This window comes from Myxine glutinosa, chromosome 3 (genome assembly GCF_964187855.1).
Source record: "Myxine glutinosa chromosome 3, kmMyxGlut1.1, whole genome shotgun sequence".
Lineage (NCBI taxonomy): Eukaryota > Metazoa > Chordata > Myxini > Myxiniformes > Myxinidae > Myxine > Myxine glutinosa.
In genome coordinates this window covers 36598518-36625805 of record NC_136263.1, presented here as the reverse complement: position 1 = coordinate 36625805, position 27288 = coordinate 36598518, and the positions used below count along the sequence as shown (strand labels likewise).

At 43.8% G+C, this 27288-nt stretch overlaps 1 protein-coding gene across 2 annotated transcripts in view; it reads left to right on the top strand.

The window, feature by feature from the left end:
- LOC137423689 (proton-coupled amino acid transporter 1) overlaps positions 1-27288 on the top strand; it is a 168232-nt gene that overhangs the window by 71041 nt on the left and 69903 nt on the right. For both annotated transcript variants that reach the window (XM_068111101.2, XM_068111102.2), the window contains exon 5: positions 17711-17806. In XM_068111101.2, coding sequence (XP_067967202.2) covers positions 17711-17806 — 96 coding nt within the window. The remainder of the gene's footprint in view (positions 1-17710; positions 17807-27288) is intronic.

Below are 27288 nucleotides of genomic sequence, written 5' to 3'. Positions count from 1 at the left end.
AGCAGCGCTCATTACAGAGGACTTGAAGGAATTGCACTTTACGAGAGGACTGACGCAACTGCACTCGTGATAGGAGGTTGACCTTCAGGTCTGAGCGGGGAGAGAGAGGCGCTTGACCTGGAACGTGCGCTGAGTACGAGAGGGAGAGACGCGCTGTGGCAACCAGCTTACAAAAGGCGAGCACGCGGCACGCATTGCCGAGAACTGCAGCATGCATTGGGGAAGGGGCGCTTGGAGCGAGTAATACCGGGAGCGCGTGTAAAGGTGCCGGTACACATATTACATACGCGGCCAAGAGCCATGAAGTCGCGCTAGCCCAGCTTACCCTTTCCCTGTCACGATAATTATCCGCTCGCACCTACGCTACGCGAAGAGCTGCCTGCCGGGTTTCCACCATCGTCTGCTGGTACGAGTCGGGGACCGGACGAGCTGGGAACGCCGTCGCCGGACCCTCAACCCAACCATCTGCATCCCCGCGTGAGTCTGAAGTCAGAGACCGAGACTGAGAGCGAGCGATCCCGAGTCCAGGGAATAAGTTAAGACTGTGGTTAAGACTGCCCTGTGTCCTTTTCCTTCCTCTTCCTTGTACATTCCTTTCTTTTCCTCTTCTTTGTATATTATTAATAAATTACCTGTTCTTCCTGGTTTTCCTCTTAATCCGATCGTCCTAGTCTTTTCTCAATTGGGTAAGCGTGGCACGATCCCAACCGCTATAATCGGGTTAGTCCTTGTTAACAGCTCGGATCGCGGATTGCTATCCGCTCGGCATATTCCAACCATATCCGTGATTCGGGCGGGAGTTATTTCCTTGCTTCACGATCGGTGTTAGTAATTAGGTAATAGGACTAAATTCGACCAACAACCCTATTTAACACCGACTGGAAGGAACGTGATAACTTCAGGATCGCGTCGGCCAGATAAAGGACAAGGGGATTAATCCCTCCTTGATAAGGGGAAGGCCGACGTCGGAGATCCGCAACAATATATATATATATATATATATATATATATATATATATATATATATATATATATATATATATATATATATACACACACACACACACACACACACACACACACACACACACACACACACACACACACACACACACACACACACACATACAGTGGGGAGAACAAGTATTTGATACACTGCCGATTTTGCAGGTTTTCCCACTTACAAAGCACGTAAAGGTCTGTAATTTTTATCATAGGTACACTTCAACTGTGGAAGACGGAATCTAAAACAAAAATCCTGAAAATCACATTGTATGATTTTTAAGTAATTAATTTGCATTTTATTGCATGAAATAAGTATTTGATCACCTACCAACCAGTAAGAATTCCGGCTCTCACAGACCTGTTAGTTTTTTCTTTAAGAAGCCCTCCCATTCTCCACTCATTACCTGTATTAACTGCACCTGTTTGAACTCGTTATCTGCATAAAAGACGTCTCGAGACCGTCTCCGACCACAAAGACCGCAAAGACCGACCGCAAAGCCGTCTCCAGACCTGTCCACACTCAATCAGACTCCAACCTCTCCACAATGGGCAAGACCAGAGAGCTGTCTAAGGACATCAGGGACAAATTTGTAGACTTGCACAAGGCTGGGATGGGCTACAGGACAATAGGCAAGCAGCTTGGTGAGAAGGCAACAACTGTTGGCGCAATTATTAGAAAATGGAAGAAGTTCAAGATGACAGTCAATCTCCCTCGGTCTGGGGCTCCATGCAAGATCTCACCTCGTGGAGCCTCAATGATCATGAGAAAGGTGAGGGATCAGCCCAGAACTACACGGCAGGACCTGGTCAATGACCTGAAGAGAGCTGGGACCACAGTATCAAAGAAAACCATAAGTAACACACTACGCCGTCATGGATTAAAATCCTGCAGCGCACGCAAGGTCCCTCTGCTCAAGCCAGCGCATGTCCAGGCCCGTCTGAAGTTTGCCAATGACCATCTGGATGATCCAGAGGAGGAATGGGAGAAGGTCATGTGGTCTGATGAGACCAAAATAGAGCTTTTTGGTTTAAATTCCACTCGCCGTGTTTGGAGGAAGAAGAAGGATGAGTACAACCCCAAGAACACCATCCCAACCGTGAAGCATGGAGGTGGAAACATCATTCTTTGGGGATGCTTTTCTGCAAAGGGGACAGGACGACTGCACCGTATTGAGGGGAGGATGGATGGGGCCATGTATCGCGAGATCTTGGCCAACAATCTCCTTCCCTCAATAAGAGCATTGAAGATGGGGCGTGGCTGGGTCTTCCAGCATGACAACGACCCGAAACACACAGCCAGGGCAACTAAGGAGTGGCTCCGTACGAAGCATCTCAAGGTCCTGGAGTGGCCTAGCCAGTCTCCAGACCTGAACCCAATAGAAAATCTTTGGAGGGAGCTGAAAGTCTGTGTTGCGCAGCGACAGCCCCGAAACCTGAAGGATCTGGTGAAGATCTGTATGGAGGAGTGGGCCAAAATCCCTGCTGCAGTGTGTGCAAACCTGGTTAAGAACTACAGGAAACGTCTGATCTCTGTAATTGCAAACAAAGGTTTCTGTACCAAATATTAAGTTCTGTTTTTCTGATGTATCAAATACTTATTTCATGCAATAAAATGCAAATTAATTACTTAAAAATCATACAATGTGATTTTCAGGATTTTTGTTTTAGATTCCGTCTTCCACAGTAAGTGTACCTATGATAAAAATTACAGACCTTGTCGTGCTTTGTAAGTGGGAAAACCTGCAAAATCGGCAGTGTATCAAATACTTGTTCTCCCCACTGTATATATATATATATATATGTATATATATATATATATATATATATATATATATATATATATATATATATATATATATATATATATAGATATAGATATATATAACTGTGAGAAATAGAAGAAACTCCACAGTACGAGCAGGGCGTCTTATTTGCATTGAATATATAATCGGGAGATTGAATAAGACGCGGACGTAGCTTCAGGACTTCGATCTTTAATTCGACAAGCTTTCGACCAACAAAGGTCTTCTTCTGAGTCGGCCCCAAGTTCAACGGAAGTTCAACGGAAGTTTATATATATATATATATATATATATATATATATATATATATATATATATATATATATATATATATATATATATTGTTACTGATCGCGGATTAAGATGTTAGTTACCGAGCGGTTTGGTATTGCCGCGACCGTTACAGGATCCCTGACTCACCCGATTCACCCAGAACCTTGGCCGTATCGCACCACAGCTGCTCAATGAGGGAAAAGACAAAAACGACGCAATGCAAGAGGAAAAACGAAGGCAAAGAAAGGTTTGGAAATACGACTGAATTTATTGACTATCTACACACAAGCAAAAAGGAGCAATCAAGTTTATTTACAACACATAAGATGCAGGTGACACAGGGAAAATACTAGCTTACCTACAGTCTTAATTAACCCAGGACAGAACAAACAAAAGACACTGACTCACGCGGGGAATTGCAGGAATGGCAGGATGTGGATGGCTGGAGGGAGAGGGAGGTCCAAGGGGGTCCCGCAGCACAACCGGTGCGTTTAGCAGCCGCCGTTCAGGCCAGGCCCCACGCTGCTGTTTTGGCTGCTGTTTTGGCTGCTGTTTTCGTCGCGTGCTTTGCCAGGCCTTTTCCCACTCGTCTGGTCCAAACCCTCAACTCTTTCTTGTTTCTCTCACTCCTCACCACCGACTCCTCACCGCAACCAACTGACCACCGACTCCTTACCAACGCAACCACTGACCCTCCTCAGGCACTCAGACCAACTCAGACCAACTCCTTGTGACCAGCTCCAGGCCTTTCTGTCTTCTGCTCTCCTCTGTAAAAACGCATCTCTTCCTGGACACGCCCTGCCTTGGGTTATATAGGCCCCCGCCCCTCAACCTTTGCGAACCTCCCCGATCGCTCTTCCTCCGCCCTCTCTAGCCAAACCCCTGGCTCATGGTTGGTCGAGTGGGGCTGGCTCACTCCTCCCCTCTATGACGAGGTGGAGACATGCCTTTCTTCCCCAACCCTACCTCGTGGCCAATGGTGGTTGAAGAAAACCGCCCAAAATGCGGAAGGCAATTGGAAGGGAGGTTTTGGGAATGGGAAGGAAAGGGAGATTTTGGGGATGGGAAGGAAAGGGGATCTATTCTCTTTCACTGGTGCAATGGAGTATTTCAATTAATGGAAGACACAGCCTTACACTAATACACATAATAAGGATATAACTGTCAAAAAAGATATATCGTGTCCTGCATGTATGTTTTATGGACTGACTACGGGAACGCCCTTTGACCTTTATACAACCACAAACGGAGGGAGGAGGGGTGATATTTTACAACAACCTTTTACAACAACATTTTACCACAACAATAAAATTAAAAAAACATTCTCATATCCACAACACTGCACCCTCCTCCCCTTAGGCACGTCCCGGGCCTATAACTTTTACCTTAGTGTGGCACGTAGGTGTAGTTCCCTCTACTTTTAACCTGACCCTGAGTGCGACAGTTTTAAAACATAAATAAATGTGTCCCGCTGCTCCATTGCACCCTGCCTAACAGACTTACGCCCACAGTTAACCGAATTGCGGAATGGTCTTCAAACTATACACTGACGGTGGGAAGCATTATTTACACTTGACGCTACTTTTATTTACAAAACTAACCCAGGACCTGTAATTGTTCTTTCTGGGGGGGGGGGAGACAGTCTGCTCTGCATCAATGCACCATTAAAGCACCCAAAAACGCACCAAAGCACCCTCAAGCACCAATCGGTGCAGTCATCACTGTTCAACAATGTTCAATAAAAATAAAATCAACAACCCCTAACCCTGCAGGTGGTCTCTTGCTCTTCGGCTCCCTCTGCTGGTTATTATTATTTCTTCCAGTTGTTGTCATTCTTTTGCTTTGCTTACTGGCGGCCTATTTTCAATAAAGTGTGCCCAATGTGTCCTTTTATTTGCTTTATTTATGGCCCACAGGGCCGACTATGTGTGGTTCACCTGTGGGGCATCGGTGCCCTGTGGCCAAGGTCCGCCAGCAAGATTTCGGGCCCTCATGGCCGGTTCCAGCAGAGGGGCCATGCCCCAACCCATGGGGTCCATAAGTGGTGCTCGGCCACAGGCATGTGGTCCATAATGTGGTGCATCGATGCAGACAGCTGGTTCTGGGAATTTCGGGCGCACAATGGCCGACCCACGCACGCTCCCCTCGGCGCCCAACGGCGCACAGGTCATGTGGGAGACAAAAGGGGAAAGACAATTGAGCGAGGGGTAAGGTCACAAGGGTACACATCAATAAGGCAATGCAAGGCGAAATGCGTACGGAGGGCGAAGTGAGAAAGCTCGTCCCTACCGTACGTCACCCCCCTGTCACCTACTCTACCCTTGCCCTTACCCCATATGTACAAAAATCTACACATTTACAAATTCGTCACTACTGTCACGTCTTCCCCATATTTCCCCTATACCAAATTCGTCACCACAATCCCTCTAACCAAAATTTGCCATCACCAATTCATCATCAATCCTCATAAGGAGGGAGAGATGGAATTACGCACAATGTCACACCCACGTCATGATGCGTCTCACAATCCAAACATTTGCACAGTAAAAATAATTAAACATGGCATGGTGCGGAGTACCTGTCACCTCAGGTGAGTGGATGCAGATGGTGCGAGGAGACTCCATCCTAACTACTTTCTAAATGACTTTAACACACTTTACACTACCCGGGGTCTTTCCCTGCCAATCCATTGGCCAACTTACACTATGGGTTCTAATAACCAATTCCCATTGACCAAACTGTGGTGCTTCTCAATTTGGGGTCTCACTCCCCCGATTCATCTCCCGGTGCCTCGCACAATTTCTGGGCTGTGACGTGTCGCTCTCCCAGCAGGTCTACCCACCTGCACACCTCCACCACTGTAGTTGCCACCCGAGCTTACCTAGCTCCTCACCCTAACCTATCTAACTGGGGCAGGCCCCTCCTGGCTCTGTCACCCCACTCGGTGCCCTCTGGCACTGGGCTACCCGGGTCCGTCCTCCGGATCCTCGGGCCCCATTCACAACTACCGGCTCCCAGAGCCCACCTGCGGCCTCACCTGGCCGACATCCTCACAGTGGTGGAGTGCCCAAACCAACTACACACACTAACAGGCTACACGCCCAGCCATTTCCACAACACTAATGCACCCATCCACATACCATTCTGCATCCGCACCACAGATGCCAATATCCAACCACAATTTACCTGTACCCTCTACCTAACACTTACACTACCCGCCCCGGGTATCCGTGATGGGGGTCCACTCTTCCCCCATTCACACCTTCGCACCATCCACTCCACTCCACAATTTCCACCATACTCACTCCACGACCATCCATTCCAATACTCCATACCATTTATTCCATACAACCATTTATTCCACACAACCATTCTCCATTCACCTGTTGTTGCACACCTGTGCAATCACACCTGGTGTCACCTGCACCCTCCTCCTCTTCCTGGACCAGTTGGTCAACACAACACACATCACCACTACTCCCTCATACACTGCTCCACACACCTGTTCAGTTGCACACCTGTGCAATCACACCTGTTCAATTCTCACCTGTTCAATCTTCACACACACGGCATCATCTCAGCTAACTACTCCCTTCTGAAACTTGCGCTTCCCAGTCGTCCCTTTAAACTATTGCGCTCCCACGTCATTATCATCCACACTAATCTACCTGCGTCCCCACTACAGGTATCAGTCACTAACTAATCTTAACGTTACCTAATGTCATCTTCGCTAGATCCCTACAATTATCCAAGCCCTCCCTGGCTCGGTTGTCATAGCCACCCCATAAACTAGTGCGCATTTGCCCCACTGTGAGGGATGGTGGATTTGCCATCCCACCACATCGGGGGTCTCTCACTATCAATTTTGTTCGTCCAGATTCCAACCAATTCAAAAATTTTCCATTTACTGCCAATTCTACTCACTTTTCTAAATTTCGTTTTAAATCACTATCACTATCACCATCACCCGTCTACTTATTACATCCTCTCGGTGCGCCAATTCACGTCTACAGCCCGGCTTCGTACAGCCGAGCAATGAACGCGGATTCTTTTGTGCCGGCGGCTGGATGCGTCCCGCATTCGGGGCAGGGGCGGGGGCTTACCCGGGCCGAGATCCCACGCACCACCTCGGCGTGGAGCCATCCAATGTCCCGATCTCGACCTGCCGGCACGTCTCCATAGAAAGTGGTCGCCATGACGACCCGTCCTATCGGGCTGCCCGCTCCGCCTAGTGGAGCCCGGACGCGGCCGTTCCACGCGAGGCCCAGCGTGGATCGCGCACGGCGGTCCTTTCGAACCCGCCGTGGCTCGGATCCCCGCTGGTTCTCGCGGCACGCGAAGCCCGGCACGCACCGAGGGCCCGATTCGGCTATAAGTCGCTCTAACTGCTACTCCGTTTACCGTCGATGCTTCACCTGGACGCTTACATGCATACGCTACCCCTTTCGTGCTCATACATGCAGCCGTTTCCATGCTCTTGGTCGTACCTTCTCTAACACACCTCGGTACACTCATTCCGCTCACCGACTTGGTCACACACCTGACCACCGAACACCTTGGCACACATTCGTCGCTCGCACACCTCACCAACACACCTCTTCGCGCCCCCTCCTCTGTGACCATCACAGGTGTGCTTTCACTCGCACACCCCACCACGTGCCTCACGACCAATTCCAGCGTGCATTCCCACTCACGCTCTACCATTCCAGGTGTGCATCCTTCCATTCCAGGTGTACATCCTCGCTCACCTGTCACAACCAACTCACGCTCCTTGTCACTCTCACTACTCTCACCACTACTCTTGACAACGCACTCACCCTTACTCTCGACAGCGCACTCTTTCCTCATGCACCCGTCCGTTACACACCTTTCTCGCGCACACTCTTCCGCACATTGTCCCGTTACACCCTCTGTAACACTCACCACAGGCATGCATTCTCCCTTACTCTTGACAGCATGCGCTTTCCCCATGCACCCGTCCGTTACACACCTTTCTCGCGCATCCTCTCGCGCGCACTTTTTCGTTACTTCCTCCGTAACACTCACCACACCGCGCTTCCCTGTGCTCCCTCGCACACGCGCTACGACCGACTCACTCCTGACGGCACACTCACTCCTCGGCGTGCACTTTTTCCTCACACACCCCATGGTCGGACATTCTCGCACACCTCTTTTTTCGCACACCTGACCTGTCGCACACTTCACCAACGGCCTCTCACGAACACCCGGATCCAAACCAATCCCCAAGCCGACTGAAGCTTTCCTCACATCATATACATTGCCACTCACCTCCGTACATCGTCTCCGCACCTCCTTTGCCACCTGCAAACTCTTTATTCGGTTAGTGAGCATCACATCATGAGTTGAGCACCGACCTTGCACATATTCCATCACCTCCTCCTGGATTTCTCTTTTAGTTTCTGTTCGTCCCTTCTTAATTTCACTCACCTCTTCTTCCACTTCCTCTAATTTTTGTTTAACCTCTTTTATTTCTCGGTGCGTCTCCTCAAGTTCGTCCTCTAAGGCTACCGTGACCGTCTCTATGTGCATCCTCACCTGCCGGTCCTTTGTCTCCATTATCTCTGTCACCTCGTCCACCCTCATTGTCAGTTCCTCACGTACCATCTGACATTGCCTCTGTGTCGCTATCAAGTCATTTTTAATTTCTTTTTGTGTCGCCTTTAACCCTCCGAGTACTGCAGTGTTCCTTTGAACCTGCTCCACTAACTTCGTTTGTCCCTCTGTCAGCTGTTCCACCTCCTCCGTCAGATCTTCTATTCCCCCTTGTAACTTTGCCGTATTATTTCTCACTTCTTTCTCCATACGCTTCTCACCTCGCTTTACTTCCTCGCGTAGCCCAGAGACCTTCTCACTCACACCTCGTCGTATCTCCTCCTTCATCTCCCCCATCTCTTTTGTAGATGCCACCCTCATCTGTCCCAATTCATCCCTCTGAGCATCCAGTTTACTTTCTAACCCGATTTGCACCTCCTCTATCTGGTTTCCCATTCGTTTGATTTCCCTGGCAGATTGTTCCCCTATTTCCCGCAATTTGTCCTCCATCCTATTTTCTAACCCCATTAACCCATTTTTCACCCCCTCTAACTGATTCTCCTGGGCAGCCATTCTATTTTCCACCCCCGTTCACCCATTCTTTACCTCTTTTATCCCTTTGTCTAACCCCTCAAATTTCTTGTCTAATCCCTCACTAGATGTTTATGGGTAGTGTTGTGTTTTGTGGATGCAGTAAGGGGTAAGGGAGGGGCCATGTAGGTTACCTGGTGGGGGGGGGGGGGGGCGTACGGTAGGAACGTACCTGTCTCACCTGGTTCCCATGTGCCCCCAGTGTGCATTACCTTGCATTGCGTGCACTTTTGCGCCCTTACCACCTTACCACTTAAAACAGCTGTTCACCACCATCTCTTATCTTCCCCCATCCAAAACCTTGATCTTTTCTACCCCCGCTAATTCATCCCAGATCCACTTTGTTTGAAATTCCAACTTCTGTCCTGGAAGTCCTTGCAGTGTCCATTTGTTTTATACCTCTCCCACCTCCCCCCAAGCCCTCTCCCTCCCACAGATCCCACCCACCCCTCGCTTCGTCCCTCATTACTCCCAATTGCTCACTCTGAGCATCCATCCGGTTCCCCATTACCCCCTCCATCCTATCCATTTTTGCATTCAGTTGGGTCAAGAATAATCTGAGGTCAAACCCGGTTTGCCCAGCGTCCCCAGCCGCCACCGCGGGCTCGCCCTCCGCGGCGCCGCTATTTTGGGACTCTTCAACCACGTGCGCGAGCGCGCCATTTTGTGCGTCTGATACTCCCTCAACCGCCTCCTCATTGCTCCCCTCCATTTGATCCTGGGTTACTCCTAACCCCTCTTCTAGCTCTCCCACCGGCATCCCGTCGCCTTGACCAGCCATGGCGCGATTTCAAAATTCGGGTTTTGCTTTACACAAAACAAATTTCGGCAGCTCGTAATTTTGACCAAATTTTTTTTTTTTTCTATTCGTTTTAAAAATTTGGTTCGGGCCTCGAATCCCACTCCCAGACACCAATTGTTACTGATCGCGGATTAAGATGTTAGTTACCGAGCGGTTTGGTATTGCCGCGACCGTTACAGGATCCCTGACTCACCCGATTCACCCAGAACCTTGGCCGTATCGCACCACAGCTGCTCAATGAGGGAAAAGACAAAAACGACGCAATGCAAGAGGAAAAACGAAGGCAAAGAAAGGTTTGGAAATACGACTGAATTTATTGACTATCTACACACAAGCAAAAAGGAGCAATCAAGTTTATTTACAACACATAAGACGCAGGTGACACAGGGAAAATACTAGCTTACCTACAGTCTTAATTAACCCAGGACAGAACAAACAAAAGACACTGACTCACGCGGGGAATTGCAGGAATGGCAGGATGTGGATGGCTGGAGGGAGAGGGAGGTCCAAGGGGGTCCCGCAGCACAACCGGCGCGTTTAGCAGCCGCCGTTCAGGCCAGGCCCCACGCTGCTGTTTTGGCTGCTGTTTTGGCTGCTGTTTTCGTCGCGTGCTTTGCCAGGCCTTTTCCCACTCGTCTGGTCCAAACCCTCAACTCTTTCTTGTTTCTCTCACTCCTCACCACCGACTCCTCACCGCAACCAACTGACCACCGACTCCTTACCAACGCAACCACTGACCCTCCTCAGGCACTCAGACCAACTCAGACCAACTCCTTGTGACCAGCTCCAGGCCTTTCTGTCTTCTGCTCTCCTCTGTAAAAACGCATCTCTTCCTGGACACGCCCTGCCTTGGGTTATATAGGCCCCCGCCCCTCAACCTTTGCGAACCTCCCCGATCGCTCTTCCTCCGCCCTCTCTAGCCAAACCCCTGGCTCATGGTTGGTCGAGTGGGGCTGGCTCACTCCTCCCCTCTATGACGAGGTGGAGACACGCCTTTCTTCCCCAACCCTACCTCGTGGCCAATGGTGGTTGAATAAAACCGCCCAAAATGCGGAAGGCAATTGGAAGGGAGGTTTTGGGAATGGGAAGGAAAGGGAGATTTTGGGGATGGGAAGGAAAGGGGATCTATTCTCTTTCACTGGTGCAATGGAGTATTTCAATTAATGGAAGACACAGCCTTACACTAATACACATAATAAGGATATAACTGTCAAAAAAGATATATCGTGTCCTGCATGTATGTTTTATGGACTAACTATGGGAACGCCCTTTGACCTTTATACAACCACAAACGGAGGGAGGAGGGGTGATATTTTACAACAACCTTTTACAACAACATTTTACCACAACAATAAAATTAAAAAAACATTCTCATATCCACAACAATATATATATATATATATATATATATATATATATATATATATATATATATATATATATATGTATATATATATATATATATATATATGTATATATATATATATATATATATATGTATATATATATATATATATATATATGTATATATATATATATATATATATATATATATATATATGTATATATATATATATATATATATATATATATATATATATATATTAGGGTGGTCCTCAAATGTCCACCAAAAAATAAAATTGGACTTTTTTCAGGTGCTTGTTGCTAAAATTGTTCCTTATTGTGAAAAAATGAAATGTGCCAAAGATGGTTTCTATACGACTTTATTTACTACTGTCACACATGGGTTGAAATTTTTTTTCAGTATCGACACACAAAATTGTTTTAAATAAACTAACACTCAGATGTAATCCCAAATCAGTAAGAATGTTTGACAATCATCATAAACACACAGAGTAAGAGTCCTCCAGACCAATGATTCCTCATTAATAAGTTCTGTGGTCAATTATTTCCCCCTTATCTTCTTTGCGTCGGGGAACTGATGGCGATGCCACTCAACAACTTGCAACAGGTACTGGCGCTGCTGTTCATCCTTTGTCAAGACTTGATTGTAGTCCTGTATTAATGCTACACCACTTTCTGCAAAGTCGTTGACATAGTGGGGCGGCTTAGCCCAAATATTCAAAAGAATTGTGCATTTTGTGATACAAGCACCAAATTTGGCACACTAGTAGACTATCATATTATGAAAAGATCTGGATATTGGGCCATCTCAGATTCAGAGATTTGATTTTTGCAAGATTTGCAGATTTTGCAAGCTGAGATTGCAACGCCAGGGACGGCCGACTCCTTCCTACGAGCTGCCCACGTCACCCGCACAAGAAGAGCTCATCAAATCACTGCAGCGGCACTGCACATCCTGCAACACCGTGCGTTTGAACGCCACTGTATGAAATATGCTGATGATGCAGAAGACCTGCCTGAGTTCGAAGACTGGTGTCACCAGAGAGGAGAAGACATTCCCAACTTTCAGTACTGGGCAACTGTGCTGGAACTAGAGATGTTGGTACTGGTCTACGTGCGTTCTCTGCGGCAGGCTTCATTCACGACGTACCTTGATGCCCTGACGGAACTGGTCCCATGGTTCCATGCCTTAGACCACACACACTATGCCAGGTGGGTCCCTGTTCACCTGAGGGACACGGTTGCACTCCCAATGAAGCACCCAGATGTAGCCAGAGAATTCAGGGCTGGCAACTTCACTGTACAGAAGACGAAGAAGGTGTTCTCTTCGATCCCAATCGAATCGAAATCTTGCAAAAATCAAATCTCTGAATCTGAGATGGCCCAATATCCAGGTCTTTTCATAATATGATAGTCTACTAGTGTACCAAATTTGGTGCTTGTATCACAAAATGCACAACAGGTTTGCTATGCTGCTACACTAACAGTGGCAATACCGCGCAAGACTTGTGCTGTGATGACTGAAATGATGGGTCATCCACCCACTCACCAGGGCCCTTTTCTAGGAAGTCAGTATTGACTTTGAATGCAGTAAAAATTCGCAGTGAGGCAGAAGTAACAAAATCTCCAACAGTCTTGGCAGCGATGGCTTCTTTTGCTGTAAGATCCACATGTACCCGTGGTTGAGGATTCTCTTGGCATTCTTCTTTATGAGCAGCTACTATCATTCGCTTGACATCAAGCTCAACACTATCGTCAAACAGAGCAAGTCCTGCCAATGAACCACCAGACTTGTGTTTGGAGCATAGGATACCTGGATGTCACCTGCAATTGTCTTCCGTTGGATCCGCCTGGATTTCCTGATCGATGTGCGGTTGATGGCCAACTCTGAAGGGTCGTGTCCCAGAGCAGAGGCTGCTGCTGACAAGATGTGAACAGCTGATCGATCGCTAACCTTGGTGCGGTCGAGAGCTGCTGTTAGGTCCGGTGTAACAATGCTACTTGCACGCTTTCGGCTCTCCCTCTTTGAAGCAGATAGAACAGCAGAGTCGTCATGATCACTGGCTTCAACACTGCTGTCTGTTGATGATGCTAGCTCAAGAGTCTCCTCTCGGGCTGCTTGCTTCTCTTTTTCATGCTGCTCTCTTTCAGTCAACACCTTGTCGCGTTGATGTGTCCGCTCCTCTTTTCCTGCTAGCACCTTGTCAACACCAACCATAAAGCCCCGTCGACCTGGCTCCCGTTGTGCCTTAAGGAATTCACGGTCCTCTGGTATTTTGATCAGATCAAGGACATCAACATGAGCAATGTCAAATAAGTCACGTAGACCGGTTTGAAACTGCTCTTCTTTCTTTATCTGAGGGACAGATCGCCGGCTCTTTCCTTTCAGGATGGATCTGTATTGTTCTACTTTTCTCTCTAGTTTTGCAATGATGTTCCGCTCATCTGCAGTGGGGATCCGTGCTTTCTCCCAGATGCATAATGTCTCACGAACAACAGTTGTTGCGGCACTGCTTATGTCCAATTTCTCAGCATGATGTAGCTTAAAGTATCGCTGCAGAATCTCTTGCCAAGATGGGAGCCGAGTTTCTGGTAGTTTTTCAATATGGCAGCCTATCAGCCACACATGGTTCTTTTTTCTGGTTGCTCTTCTTGAAGTACTTGCACTCGCCATCATAACTGAAACAAACCGAAATAATTTCTGTATAGTGCTGATTAGCAGATTAGCAGGGGCCATGTGACAGTGGTAAAAGTTTTCAAAATGAAATGAAATTTTACCCAATTTGTTCTCTACAGGTGTAATAAAAAAATGGAAAAGCACTTTAGAAAAGTTAATATTTACATTTGAGGACCACCCTAATATATATATATATATATATATTGGCATATATATATATATATATATATATATATATATATATATATATATTGGCATATATATACATATATATATATATATATATATATATATACATATATATATATATATATATATATATATATATATATATATATATATATATATATATATACAGTGAAACCTTGACTTACGAGTTTAATTCGTTCTGTGACCGAGCTCGTAACTCAATTTGCTCGTTTCTCAAATTAAATTTCCCCATTGAAATGCTATTAATCCGTTCCAGCCCGCCAAAAACCACACCAATTTTTTTTGTTACGTGTTTTTAAATAAGAAAAATGTACTTTATAAATAACAAACAATGTATAAACAAGCACGACCTCGTATATACTGTACGTAATAACTAATAAGCGGCGTTACGCGCGCTGCTTGTAAACAAGGAGGAAGCGGACAACGCGGTAATTTGTAAGAGTCTTTATTCAAGAGCTCACTGTAACACTGGCGCGCTCCGGGCTGCGCCTGCCTACCCCTGCCTACCCCTCGGCGTGGCCCCCGCCCACTTGGTGCGCGGAATGATGTCACCACGCCAGTGAGCTTCCGTGTCCGCCACAATGTAAAGAAATAAACTGGTTTTATTAAGTGTATTTACCTTGAAGATCAGACGAAGATGCTGGCGGAGGTGGAGGAGATGACTTTTGCCTTTTTCGCCACACTTTCCTCGCTTTCACTTGCAGGGCGTTTCAATAAAAACCTGTCCAACGAGGTTTGTTTCTTCCTCCCTTTCAAAATGTTTCGATCGTACTGCTACGATCGTACTGCCTCGCCAAGTCGACAACACGCACACCTCGCTCATGTTTTTCGACGATTGCGTGTTTTATATCCAAGCACATCATCCTCTTCTTCTTCTCAGTACTGCCCTTGGCACTCAATTTCTTAGGACCCATGGTTAAAACTAAGAAATTTTCCAAAATAACCAAAATGCGAAAACAAAGCAGCAGCGATATACGGCAGAGATGCTTGCACGGCAAGATAACCACGTGACCGGAACCCACCTGGTGGCGGGTGGCGTAAGCTCCAAAATAACCAACATGCGAAAACAAAGCAGCAGCGATATACGGCAGAAATGCTTGCACGGCAAGATAACCACGTGACCAGAACCCACCTGGTGGCGGGTGGCGTCAGCTCCAAAATAACCAAAATGCGAAAACAAAACAGCAGCGATATACGGCAGAGATGCTTGCACGGCAAGATAACCACGTGACCGGAACCCACCTGGTGGCGGGTGGCGTCAGCTCCAAAATAACCAAAATGCGAAAACAAAACAGCAGCGATATACGGCAGAGATGCTTGCACGGCAAGATAACCACGTGACCGGAACCCAACTGGTGGCGGGTGGCGTAAGCTCGTAACTCAGATCTCGGCTCGCATCTCAAAGCAATAAACCGCTCCGAGCGACGGCTCGTATCTCGGAAAACTCGTAAGTTGGTGCACTCGTAAGTCAAGGTTTCACTGTATATATATATATATATATATATATATATATATATATGTATATATATATATATATATATATATATATATATTGGCATATATATGCATATATATGCCTGATCTTGTATATATATATATATATATATATATATATATATATATATATATATATATATATATATATATACACACACATATACAGACTTGGCATTTAATATGGAATATTGTTTTGTGGGTGGTGAACTTACTTTTCAAGATGTCTTAGAACCAAAAGTTAATTGGAATTATGTTGAAATTATTCTAGATTTTGTTAATGTGACCTTTAAAAGAAACAAAAACCACATTTGACATTTCGAAACAAATAAATTGATCCTTGAAAGTGATGTAAACTGATATCGAACTCAATTCATGGACAGTACTGTGTTAAACTTCTGTACGTTTTCCAGAAGTATCTCTTTATTTTGCACATTAGCCAAAATTTTTTTTAACAAAAACAAAAGTTAAATTACCACTGGGATTACCGACAGTAAAATTACAGTTCAGTACTTCGTGTAACCCCCACGAGCATTCAGGTGAGCACGTGCATTTTGAGGCATGCTGTTCACGAGATTTGCCAAGGTTTGGACAGGAATCGCTTGCCATGCAGTGACAATAGCCTGCTACAATTCACGCACAGAGGTCGGCTGCTGGTCCAAGTGGTCGATTTGACGCGTTAATTCTGCCCACAAGTTCTCTATCGGATTTATATCCGGGGACATGGCAGGCCACTCCATATGCTCTACACCACTGTCAGCAAGAAAGTGTTGGATCATGCGAGCACGATGAGGCCGTGCATTGTCATCTTGGAAGACAAAGTTTCCTCGAAAGGCTGCACGAGCAAATGGAAGCAATGTTTCTTCCAGAATGGCCCTGTACTTGAACTGGTTCAGGTTTCCATTCAGAACAACCAGGTCAGTTTTGCCCCCTGCATGAAAGCAGCCCAAACGGTCACCCCACCACCTCCAGCTTGGACTCTTGGCACTATACAATCTTTGTTGTAGGCTTCATGCACTTGTCTGCGCACTCGGACGCGGCCATCTTGACGATAGACCAGAAATCTAGACTCGTCACTGAAGATCACGTGATTCCAGTGTCCTGGCTGCCATTGACACTGCTCTCTGGCCCACTGCAATCGGCGCTGGTGGTGTTGTCTGGTCAGGCGTGGCTTTCTCAGGGGACGCCTGGCACGATCGCCTGCTTGAACCAGTCGTTGGTTGACTAGCCTTCTGGATACAGGCACATTTGTCAGTTGCTGCCACTCAGCCCTAAGCCGATTAGCTGACTTGGTATGGCCATTGCGGACTAACCGGTGCAGCTGGCGATCATCCCTCCTTGTGGTTCTGCGGGGACGTCCTGGCCTCGGTATTGGAGTAGGGACACCCCTCTGAGCATTTCGTTTCAGGATCTTTGACACCTGACCTTGCGTGATGCCACACTGCCGAGCAATAGCACGCTCTTTCATGCCGTAATTTCGTAAAGCCACCACTCCATGACAAATAGCATTGTCGAGTTGACGGACCATCTCCAGTGGAAGCGGCAATAACTTTTGGAGATGTGCAGCAGTTGTTTTCCACTAATACAGAACGCAACCACCCTTGTATACCCGACTGTGAAGCCAATCGTCAAATGCACCTGTCCGTACATTTTGCCACGCCACCTGTGATATAATCCTGTTGTTGAATTCTTGCTGCGACAGACAATCAGTGACATGGTTCTTTTAACAAATAAATCACCAAAGTGTAAAAGAAACTCACCAGATTGATATACTGAGTTGAGAAAGTAAACCCAAGTCAAGAAAAAAAAAAAATTCCATATTAAATGCCAAGTCTGTATATATATATATATCTGCTTCATTAATTATAGATGGATAGATATGGATTGATTCATACATTGACATTTTAGGTGTTTGTTATTGTAATCGTGCTCTTTCAGGTTTCAGAAACCAAACATGGACTATGGAGGCACTGTTCACGCTGCTTTGCAAATCAGCCCATGGACCTGGGTGAGCAGCCGATCTGCTTGGGGCAAGTAAGTTAGTTAAACATGCTAACATTATTATTTTCAATGCCATCGTGTCATTATATGGTAATGTTTCATTATTTTACATATTACCAATCTCAGGATGATGACTAATTGCATCCAGGAATGACAACTTATGTTGTTTGAAGGACAACCAAATCCTATGTCATTGTACATGTTCAAGATCTTCTAAGAACTACATGAAACATGTACCGTATCCACATAAGTGTTGGCCTTGTGTGAGTATGTCGATGCTCGCATTGTAAACATAGACCAACTCTTCTCAGATTGGTCATAAGTTTGTTTGTTTTTTCGTTTGTAATCTTTAATTCAGTCACTGTGCCGTCACCTTCCTTGCCCAAGTTAAAAATAATATGGCAACCGGCAGATTGAAGACATGGTAAGTCATTTCTACCAGCAATATGAGCCTGAAGTCAGAGAAACTGGACAGAGAATGTGAAAGCGTAGTTGCCAGGGATGAAATATTGCCTGAAGATGTGAAATCTGGAACAGCAGTGATGACTGCTACCTAATGATTGCTGACTCACCTTCTGAGAAATACCACAATGAGTCACTTTTCCCTGATCTTGTATATATTCCGAAGATAGTTGCATCACTTCCTGTCTTAAATGCCTGACCTGCGAGAGGTGCCAGGACCACCTTAAAAACTGTCAAAAGAGAACTAAAACAGGTGGACTGGCTTAACGTTGTAAGCCATTCTCCATGTATGCATTAATGGTCCATCCCATGATTCTCCAGAATGTCAAGCTATTGTCAAAACTGCTGTGCATGTGTGGTTGAAAAAAGAGAAATCGAATTTGCCAACAACTATGCCATCAAAATCTCACATTCGGGTGAACCAAGTATCTAATGCAAGACATGCCAAGGATGTGACCCCAACACAAATACAGGATGCCAACGTACAGACGGATCCCACAATGTACTGGACAGAGTCTGAAACCTCAGAATAAGTGGAACCTGCTGCAAAGGAGTCCATTTGGAAGCTCAGGTTGATTTGGACTAGACAGGTTTATGGAAAAAGGCCATGTATAAACTTCTAGGTGCATTTTTGGGTAAAAGTTGGGAACCTCACTTTTTAACATAATTAGGGAATGCTGAATTCGATTAACCCGGTTCCCAAGCTGAATTTTGAGGGTTTTTTTTTAAAGTTTTGAATAAACTGCTGAATAACTTGGGCATTGGTGAACTCACAGAGGAGACAATCAAATCTGCAGAAGCGTTTGTTTGCATAATATATAATGTGCACAGAACAACCTCTGTTGATTCAGCACGGCATATGTTGTTCTCCAAGACTGGTAAACCAGAAGCAATGTCACCGACAAGTGATGCTCTTCATTTCCATTTGATGCGAGTACACTATCAAGCCATGGTATGGAGAAATGCTCATTATTCCATACCTGACCTTCCTGCACCTGTGGAAATGGGATGGGAACGTGGTGATTCAGGACGAGAACCTATTCTGATGTCACCGAGTCCAATCCCAGAAAGTTGCCTCGAGATGATTTGTTGTGCATGCCAGAAGCAATGCAAGACTCGACGCTGCAAATGTCGCTATTCAGAGTTGAGGTGCACATCAATGTGTGCCTGTCAGCAACAGAGTGATGATCAGACCCCTTGTATGAATTTGATGTAGTTTCGCAAAACAACATGTGTGACATTCCTGAATGTTTGTGCTTCATGGCCATGTATACTTAATTTTAGAATAAATGGTTGTACGAGACATTGTCTTATTAAAACCATTTCCCATTTTATCGTGTCCAATTTCAATATCAGTTTGAATGTCTCTTTCAATATGTCGCCAGCCATAATATAAACTAGACGGATTTATGAAAAAAGGCCATGTATAGGCTTATAGGTGCATTTTGGGGTAAAAGTTGTAAAGTTAAAGAAAAATAAAAAGAGCTGCATGTACAGTCACGTGAAAAGTAAGTACACCCCATGTAAAGTTTTGCCTTTTTCAACATATTTCAACATACAGCTATTTGATCTTCATTTCAACAATATTGATAGATAAAGGTGATATAATACAACAAATATCATGAAACATTTACATTTTGTAGTCCATTGTATAATTTAAATAAACATAAATGCAAATTTCGCATGTGGAAAAAGTAAGTACACCCCGACATTGATCACTACTTCAAATACCTAAAATTAGAATCAGGTGCACCAGCTCAGGTGCAAATGATTAGAACATAGTTGGAGAGGATCTTGGAGGAACCTGTCTTATTTAAACCTCAGACATTTCGTTTGGTTTGCTCTTTGTTGTTGAAGTGTGCGGCGTCACCATGCCTAGATCAAAAGAGCTCTCTGAGGCCTTCAGAAAGAAGGTTATAGATGCCGACGAGTCTGGGAAGGGATTTAAAAAGATCTCCAAACAATTTGAAATCAATCATTCGACTGTCCGGAAGATCATCTACAAGTGGAGAAGATTCCAAACAACTGCCAACTTGTTCAAGGCAGGCCGCCCCAGCAAGTTCAGCCCGAGAGCAGACCACAAGATGCTGAAAGAAGTCTCTAAGAACCCCAGAATGTCATCGCGGGACCTACAGGTAGCTCTTGCCACTGTTGATGTCAAAGTGCACGAGTCTACAATTAGAAAGAGGCTGCACAAATTTGATCTACATGGGAGGTGTGCCAGGAGGAAACCTTTGCTGTCCAGAAAGAACATCAGGGCAAGACTAAAGTTTGCCAATGAACACCTAGGCAAAGACCAGCACTTCTGGAACAATGTGCTCTGGACAGATGAGTCAAACATAGAGCTATTTGGCCACAGTACCAGAAGACATGTTTGGCGAAAACCAAAGACAGCATTTGACCACAAGAACCTGATACCAACTGTAAAGCATGGTGGTGGAAATATTATGGTTTGGGGCAGCTTTGCTGCATCAGGGCCTGGACAGCTCACCATCATGGAATCCACTATGAATTCTTCATTGTACCAGAGGGTGCTTGAGGATAATGTGAGGCCATCTGTCCGAGAGTTTAAGCTCAACCGAAGGTGGACCTTGCAACATGACAATGACCCTAAACATAACAGTAAATCCACCAAGGAATGGCTGAAAAGAAAGAAATGGAGGGTTCTGGAATGGCCAAGTCAAAGCCCGGATCTAAATCCCATCGAGATGTTGTGGGGGGATTTGAAACGAGCTGTGCATGCAAGAAACCCCTCAAACGTCGCACAGCCGAAATAATTCTGCATGGAGGAGTGGGCAAAAATTTCTCCCAGTCGATGTCAGAGACTGGTAGACAGTTATAAGAAACGTCTACTTGAGGTTGTTTCTGCCAAAGGGGGCAATACCACCTATTAGAGCCAACGGTGTACTTACTTTTTCCACATGCGAAATTTGCATTTATGTTTATTTAAATTATACAATGGACTCCAAAATGTAAATGTTTCATGATATTTGTCATATTATATCACCTTAATCTATCAATATTGTTGAAATGAACATCAAATAGCTGTATGTTGAAATATGTTGAAAAAGTCAAAACTACATGGGGTGTACTTACTTTTTCACGTGACTGTATATACATGATATATAAATGCTTGTTCAAAGAAATTGTCCAAAAATGGCAATTTGGTGGCCATTTTGTTTATGCTAATTAGAAGGTCAAAAACTAAAAATTTGGCTTGGGAACCTGGTTAATCGAATTTAGCATACCCCAATTATGTTAAAAAGTGAGGTTCCCAACTTTTACCCAAAAATGCACCGAACATCTAATTACGATGACGACTTAGATTGGTCTGAAGATTGTTGAAGTTAGTTATATCTCTCTTTGATGTATGGCCAGCCCATGCTGCAAATAAGTGTTTTGAAGACGGTCGGTTGCTCCTCGCACAGTACTTGTTTGAGGTGGGAGGCCTTGGTTACTTTTTGTGGAACAATGCATTTTGACTTTTTATGGCTGAAAATATTTGGTGTTTACCCCCTCCCCTTTAATTGCTCAGAATGCAGGAGTTTGCATTTAGAATTTCAAAATGTATTGGGCCTGTGGGGGAGGAGAAGGAGAAGGAGGAGGAGGTAGTGGGAGGAGGAGAAGGCATGCTCCTGAATTCTCCTTCGTGCCTGTGGCACTCGCTAACTGTAACTACGGTGGTAGTTCCTGACCTTTTCATGTATTATTTTCAAGCATTTTACAAAAATATCGCAATGAAAAGCCGAGGCCATGCACTCAGCAATGAGGTTCTGCTGCCTATTCTTTTAAAATTGGCTGTCTACTACGGCAACTGAGTGGTGTGCTGACGAGGAGGGGAGTGTCGTTGAAGCTGAAGGGAAAGGTGTATGCTGCATGTGTGAGAAGTGTTATGATTTATGGGAGCGAGACATGGGTAATGAACGTAGAGCAGCAACAAAGGCTGGAAAGGGTGGAAATGCGAATGGTTCGGTGGATGTGTGGAGTATCGTTGAGAGAGGAAGACAAATGATGAATTGCGAAAGATGATGGGAATAGAGCCTGTGATTGATGCTGTGAAGAGGAACAGTTTGAGATGGTTTGGTCATGTGTTGAGGAAGGATGAAAGTGACTGGTTGAGAAGAGTAATGGAAATGAATGTAGAAGGAAGTAGAGGACGGGGAAGACCGAGAAAGACTTGGCTAAAGATGGTGGAAGAAGAAATGCGGGCAAGGGGGTTAACAAGGAGAGATGCAGAAAATAGGGCAAAATGGAGAAGATCGTCATGGGGCCTGCAAGGCTAACCCCCACTCTAGCAGGGAAAATAGCCTTAAAATACCTGTTGTTTGTTGTTGTTGTCTACTCAATAACTTAATCAGAACTATGAAAAGTGGGGCAATATGGAGAGGAGAACTTTATAGTCACCACCACAAAAAAAAATAACAAGGTTCAGCCATCAGCCAGAAAGCTTACGACAATCGTGCTTTGGAGTTTTAATGTTGTAATTAATGTGGAATTGATTGAATTTTGGAAAACCTCCAAAGTGTAGTACTACAGTGACTTGGCCATTGAAGTGGTACAAATGATACACAAACCACGGCCAGTCTTGCTTTGTGCATAACTACTGTATACTGACTGCATGATAATGCTTGCCCGCAAATATGACACTACCACTCTAGCGTAGATAGGCTTCGAGGTTCTAAATCATACCCCTCCTCCACCTACCCCCTCTCCCCTCATTGTCCAGACCTGCTGCATTAATTAAAAAAACAAAACATTTTTGAACACCCAAATAACATCTGGGTGGTGATCGGGAACTTTTATTTCAACCCTTAAAAGAGATTTCTCAAGACGAGGCTCAGACTCAGAGGCAACAAGAGACTCGTTCTATTCAAGTCAAGATTTATTCAGAATTTCGGAGAGAACGTCTTACCCAAAATATAACCAAGATATGACGCGTCATTTGGTTGAAGACTTCTCTCTCTCTCTCTCTCTCTCTTCTCTTCTCTCGCAGCCTCAGAGCTTTCTCTTAAATAGACCTCTGCTGCTTTGATGTTGGTCAATTAGAATTCAGAGGTCAACACAGGGCTTGGTGAACTCCAGACTTTGTGGCACCAAAGTCCATCTGGTTTCCATCATGAAACGACTAAGAAGTATACCATAGATGACTATCGCATACAGAGGAGAAGAAACCATTGTCATAGCCCCTACAGGTCAACCCACTCTTACCTGCCCAATCTCTCTAATTAACGAATGCATTCAACCCCCGGGCTGAGTCAACACTCTGCGCTTGGGCTTTCCATTTAAGGGCAAAGGCTATTTACAGATGGTCGCTTATCATCCTGGTCCCATTTTCACTGCTTTTCTCAGACTGCACAGTATGAAAGCACATTCTATCTTTGCTACAATTGTAACGGTTGGCAATAACTTGCCTCCCTGTATCTTTACAATTCCACAATCCCTCATTTTTTATTTTTGTTTATATTAACCATTAATCTAAACATCAATTGCAACATACTCAAACCGCAAATTTGGTAATCCAATTTTCGATACCTAAGGCATACACCGTCATCCTGGAAGAATCTGATCACAAAACATTTCTTTGTTCGTTGACTCTTTCCATATTGATAATTCAGTTCATTTCATTTGCATCACAAATATCTCTGCAAACAACACTTCACCTTCACCAAGACACAACAATTTCAATTCACCGTTTTAAAATAATAAAGCATCTGCAACATTTTGCAATACGTTTTGCTTCAAAACAAATGTTGACTTTTTTGTTTGAAAAGAAGAGGCTGATCACTTGTGTTTGAAATTCAAGTATGAAACATTTTCTTCTGATGTCTTCATAGCACCTACACTATTTCGTGTAGGGTTCCGCTGTTGTGATAGCTGAGCGGAGTCATAAACTGACCCTGCTCTGCATGTAGCATCCTTGCCACTCTTGCTGTGAGCCATAGTAGTTCTTGAACAAGGCCTTCATCCAGTTGTAGTCGACTTGCCTCCTCACTCATCATGAGTGGGCAGCAAGTATTGATGTGATGTTGATTGACCAGCAAGATATGGAACAGAGATGCCAGATGCATCCACAACGATGTTAGGACCATGGTGTTCAAGTTGTCCATGGCCCATACCAGGAGCAACCAGCAGAATCGTGCACAGCCGTTGTGGAGGAAGAAGCACAGCCGTCCACTTACAGCTCCACGCTGGTTCCCCGGATGTTGGTGGAGCAATGACACATGTCACTGCATCCAGTAGAAGTCGCAGGCAAGATGTCGTCGTCCCGCAATTGCTGACGTGATGAATGTTCGAGGCATTTGAACAAAAGTAAGTGATCGCCTTTCTTCCATACGTTGCAGTGTGATCCAAGCAAATGGTCACATAAATTTTCCTTGGTGAAGGTAAGCATCCGTCTCCAATCTTGCAAAGGAGAATGTCTTCATCATTCTTTGAGAAGGAGGGTGTATGCCAAGATTAACTTCATTTTTAGCCACAAATTTTCTTTCTCGAACTTCTTCCCAATTCCGTTATCACTCCATTTGAGATGTGATCTGGTCTTATCCTTTTACTCAGCCATATCTGAATCTGCTTTCCATACACACTGAATCAGATAGGGTACATCTTAACATGAAATCACCATATTTTAACTAATCATGTATATCTTCTAACAGCTTCACATTTAACAATTTGTTGTTTTCCTTAAAACATTCAAAAAGTTATATTCATTTATATGCTTCACACGAATAATATTCAAATCAGGTATGTATTTTTACTACTAAACTAAGAATAGCATTTAAAGTTGTTTTCAGGTTAATATAGTTTGAAAAATTAAACTGATGCAGTTATTTTAACACTACTCAAAGAAAATAAATGCATTAATAATGAGTATATATGATTAAAATCACAAACAGGAATATCTAATTCCCCACAAATTTTGCAAACAAACTATGCATAATGTATTATTATCATAGTTCCTCTCACTTTTTTTTAAATTTTAAACATGAGTAATTAATTCTATAGTGTTTACTACTAGTATGTGATCTTCAAATGGTACCCTATATCACTTTAATTTTCATGGTGTGTAACTTGTAGTAATATGAGTTCACTGATGTTGTAAAACTGACACAATTCATAACATTTTCGTTATGCCATTATCTTAACTCTACTGTACTCATTTGCAACATTACTTGATTCAATCTTTTAATCTCGGTATTCATGTCATCATAAAAGTCTTTCTATCTTGATTCCACATTTGTTTCTATTCTCATCAACATCCTATGATTTATCAATTTGTTCCAAAATGTTAGTTAAACAACAATTAGAATAATTAACTTCAAAGGGTCAACACATTCATTTTATAATCAGATCTAATTTTCATCCAATAGTTTTCCTTGCCAAATGTCATATTGTAACACTTTAATAAACCTTCGAAAAATGTCTCCCAAATCAATAAATTCCCTTTTACTTTTCAAATACTCATCTGTAAATTACATATTCAATTGCAGTTTCTCCCAATTTGTTTGGCCCAAATGGCCACAGAAGTGGCTGCCAACATGCAGTACCTTTTTATCTACCAAGCAAGTATTCTTCCACATAAGATCTCTACCAAATTTTTAAAATCTGGGATTTCTAATTATATGGATGCACACTCTCAGGACATTTCAGACTGCTGTTAACAATCCACTGCAATAAATTAATTCTTTTACCCACAATTAATTAATACAAATTGAGGATAGTATCCCTATCACATTCATTTATAGATTCATTGTTTTGGATCTGTCTTTCAACTGCTGCAAGGAAGAATAATAGCTCTTATGAGTTCGTAATATCTCACTTAATTTACCCAGCATCTAAAAATTATTTACTATCCATTCTCCTTCTGTTAACCAGCGACTTTGTTTAAACTCCAAAGCTTAATTTGGTGAATCACATGTGTACAACCACTACTTATTCAAACCCTTTTTTTTTTTTCTTTTTTTTTTTTTATGTTGTAGAAAATATCCAAGTAAGTGTTACACCCCCATAGCTGTTTCTCATCTATTTCTATGCAACTAGTGAGTACTAATGACACCAGTATGCCAATATAGGTGTTCCAGATTATCAAAATCTGTTGCAGGTACACGTAACATCGCGTTCTGAGTTTAATCTACGTAACAGCACGTTCATGTCTGCCCCTTGGTTTAAGATTCACAATGCATTCCGTTTTAAAACTCACAATAGTTCAATTCAGCAAGATTTTCCTTTACTATCTTTCCATATCATCTACGCCTAATACACATCCATACATACAGCACAATTTATATGCTGATAAAATTCAAGTTTATACATATGTCAAAATCTGTGAGCAGAGTATTCTGATAAATCCATGTAAGATCTCTTACAAATTTAGCTAATTTTGTACTCCCACATTTTTTTTTTTATGAACCTCATATCCATAAATAGCTTTTATTCTCATATAAATTCTATCAAAAATGGAATCCCAAGATTACTCAATTTCTTACTATTAATTAATGGCTGCTTGTAACTCAGCACATCAAATCTTTATATTCCATCTGCCTTGACAAAAGAGATAATCATCCTAATCAAATCACATTGTTTATTTTATGGATTTTCTGGATATTTGATCCCATCCACATCAAACTATCTATTTCAAGACAGGCACACTGTCAGTTTCAGCAATCTTTTAAGAGAAAAAAAATACACAAATTCATGCATTACATATATTTGTTTGCGTTGGAACCATTATTTGCAGATCAAGATGGGTGTCAATTTCATAAAATTTGTCCCTCAATTTTAGAAACGCAGATACACAAACAGACCAAAACATTTTTTATTCTTAGAAAACCCCTATAATGTCCACATTGAAATCACCCTTTTGGTTCCCACAATAACTTATCCAAATTTGACAACACACCCGTTTACATGTCAGTCAACCACTGACCAATCAATCATGCAAAACAATAGTCCGAAATTCCCACCTGATCATCATGTGACTCTTGTCACTTGGTTCCCAAAAAAAAATTTGCAAAGCAATTATTCCAAACTTTGTAAATTCAAAAATTGTTTTGCCC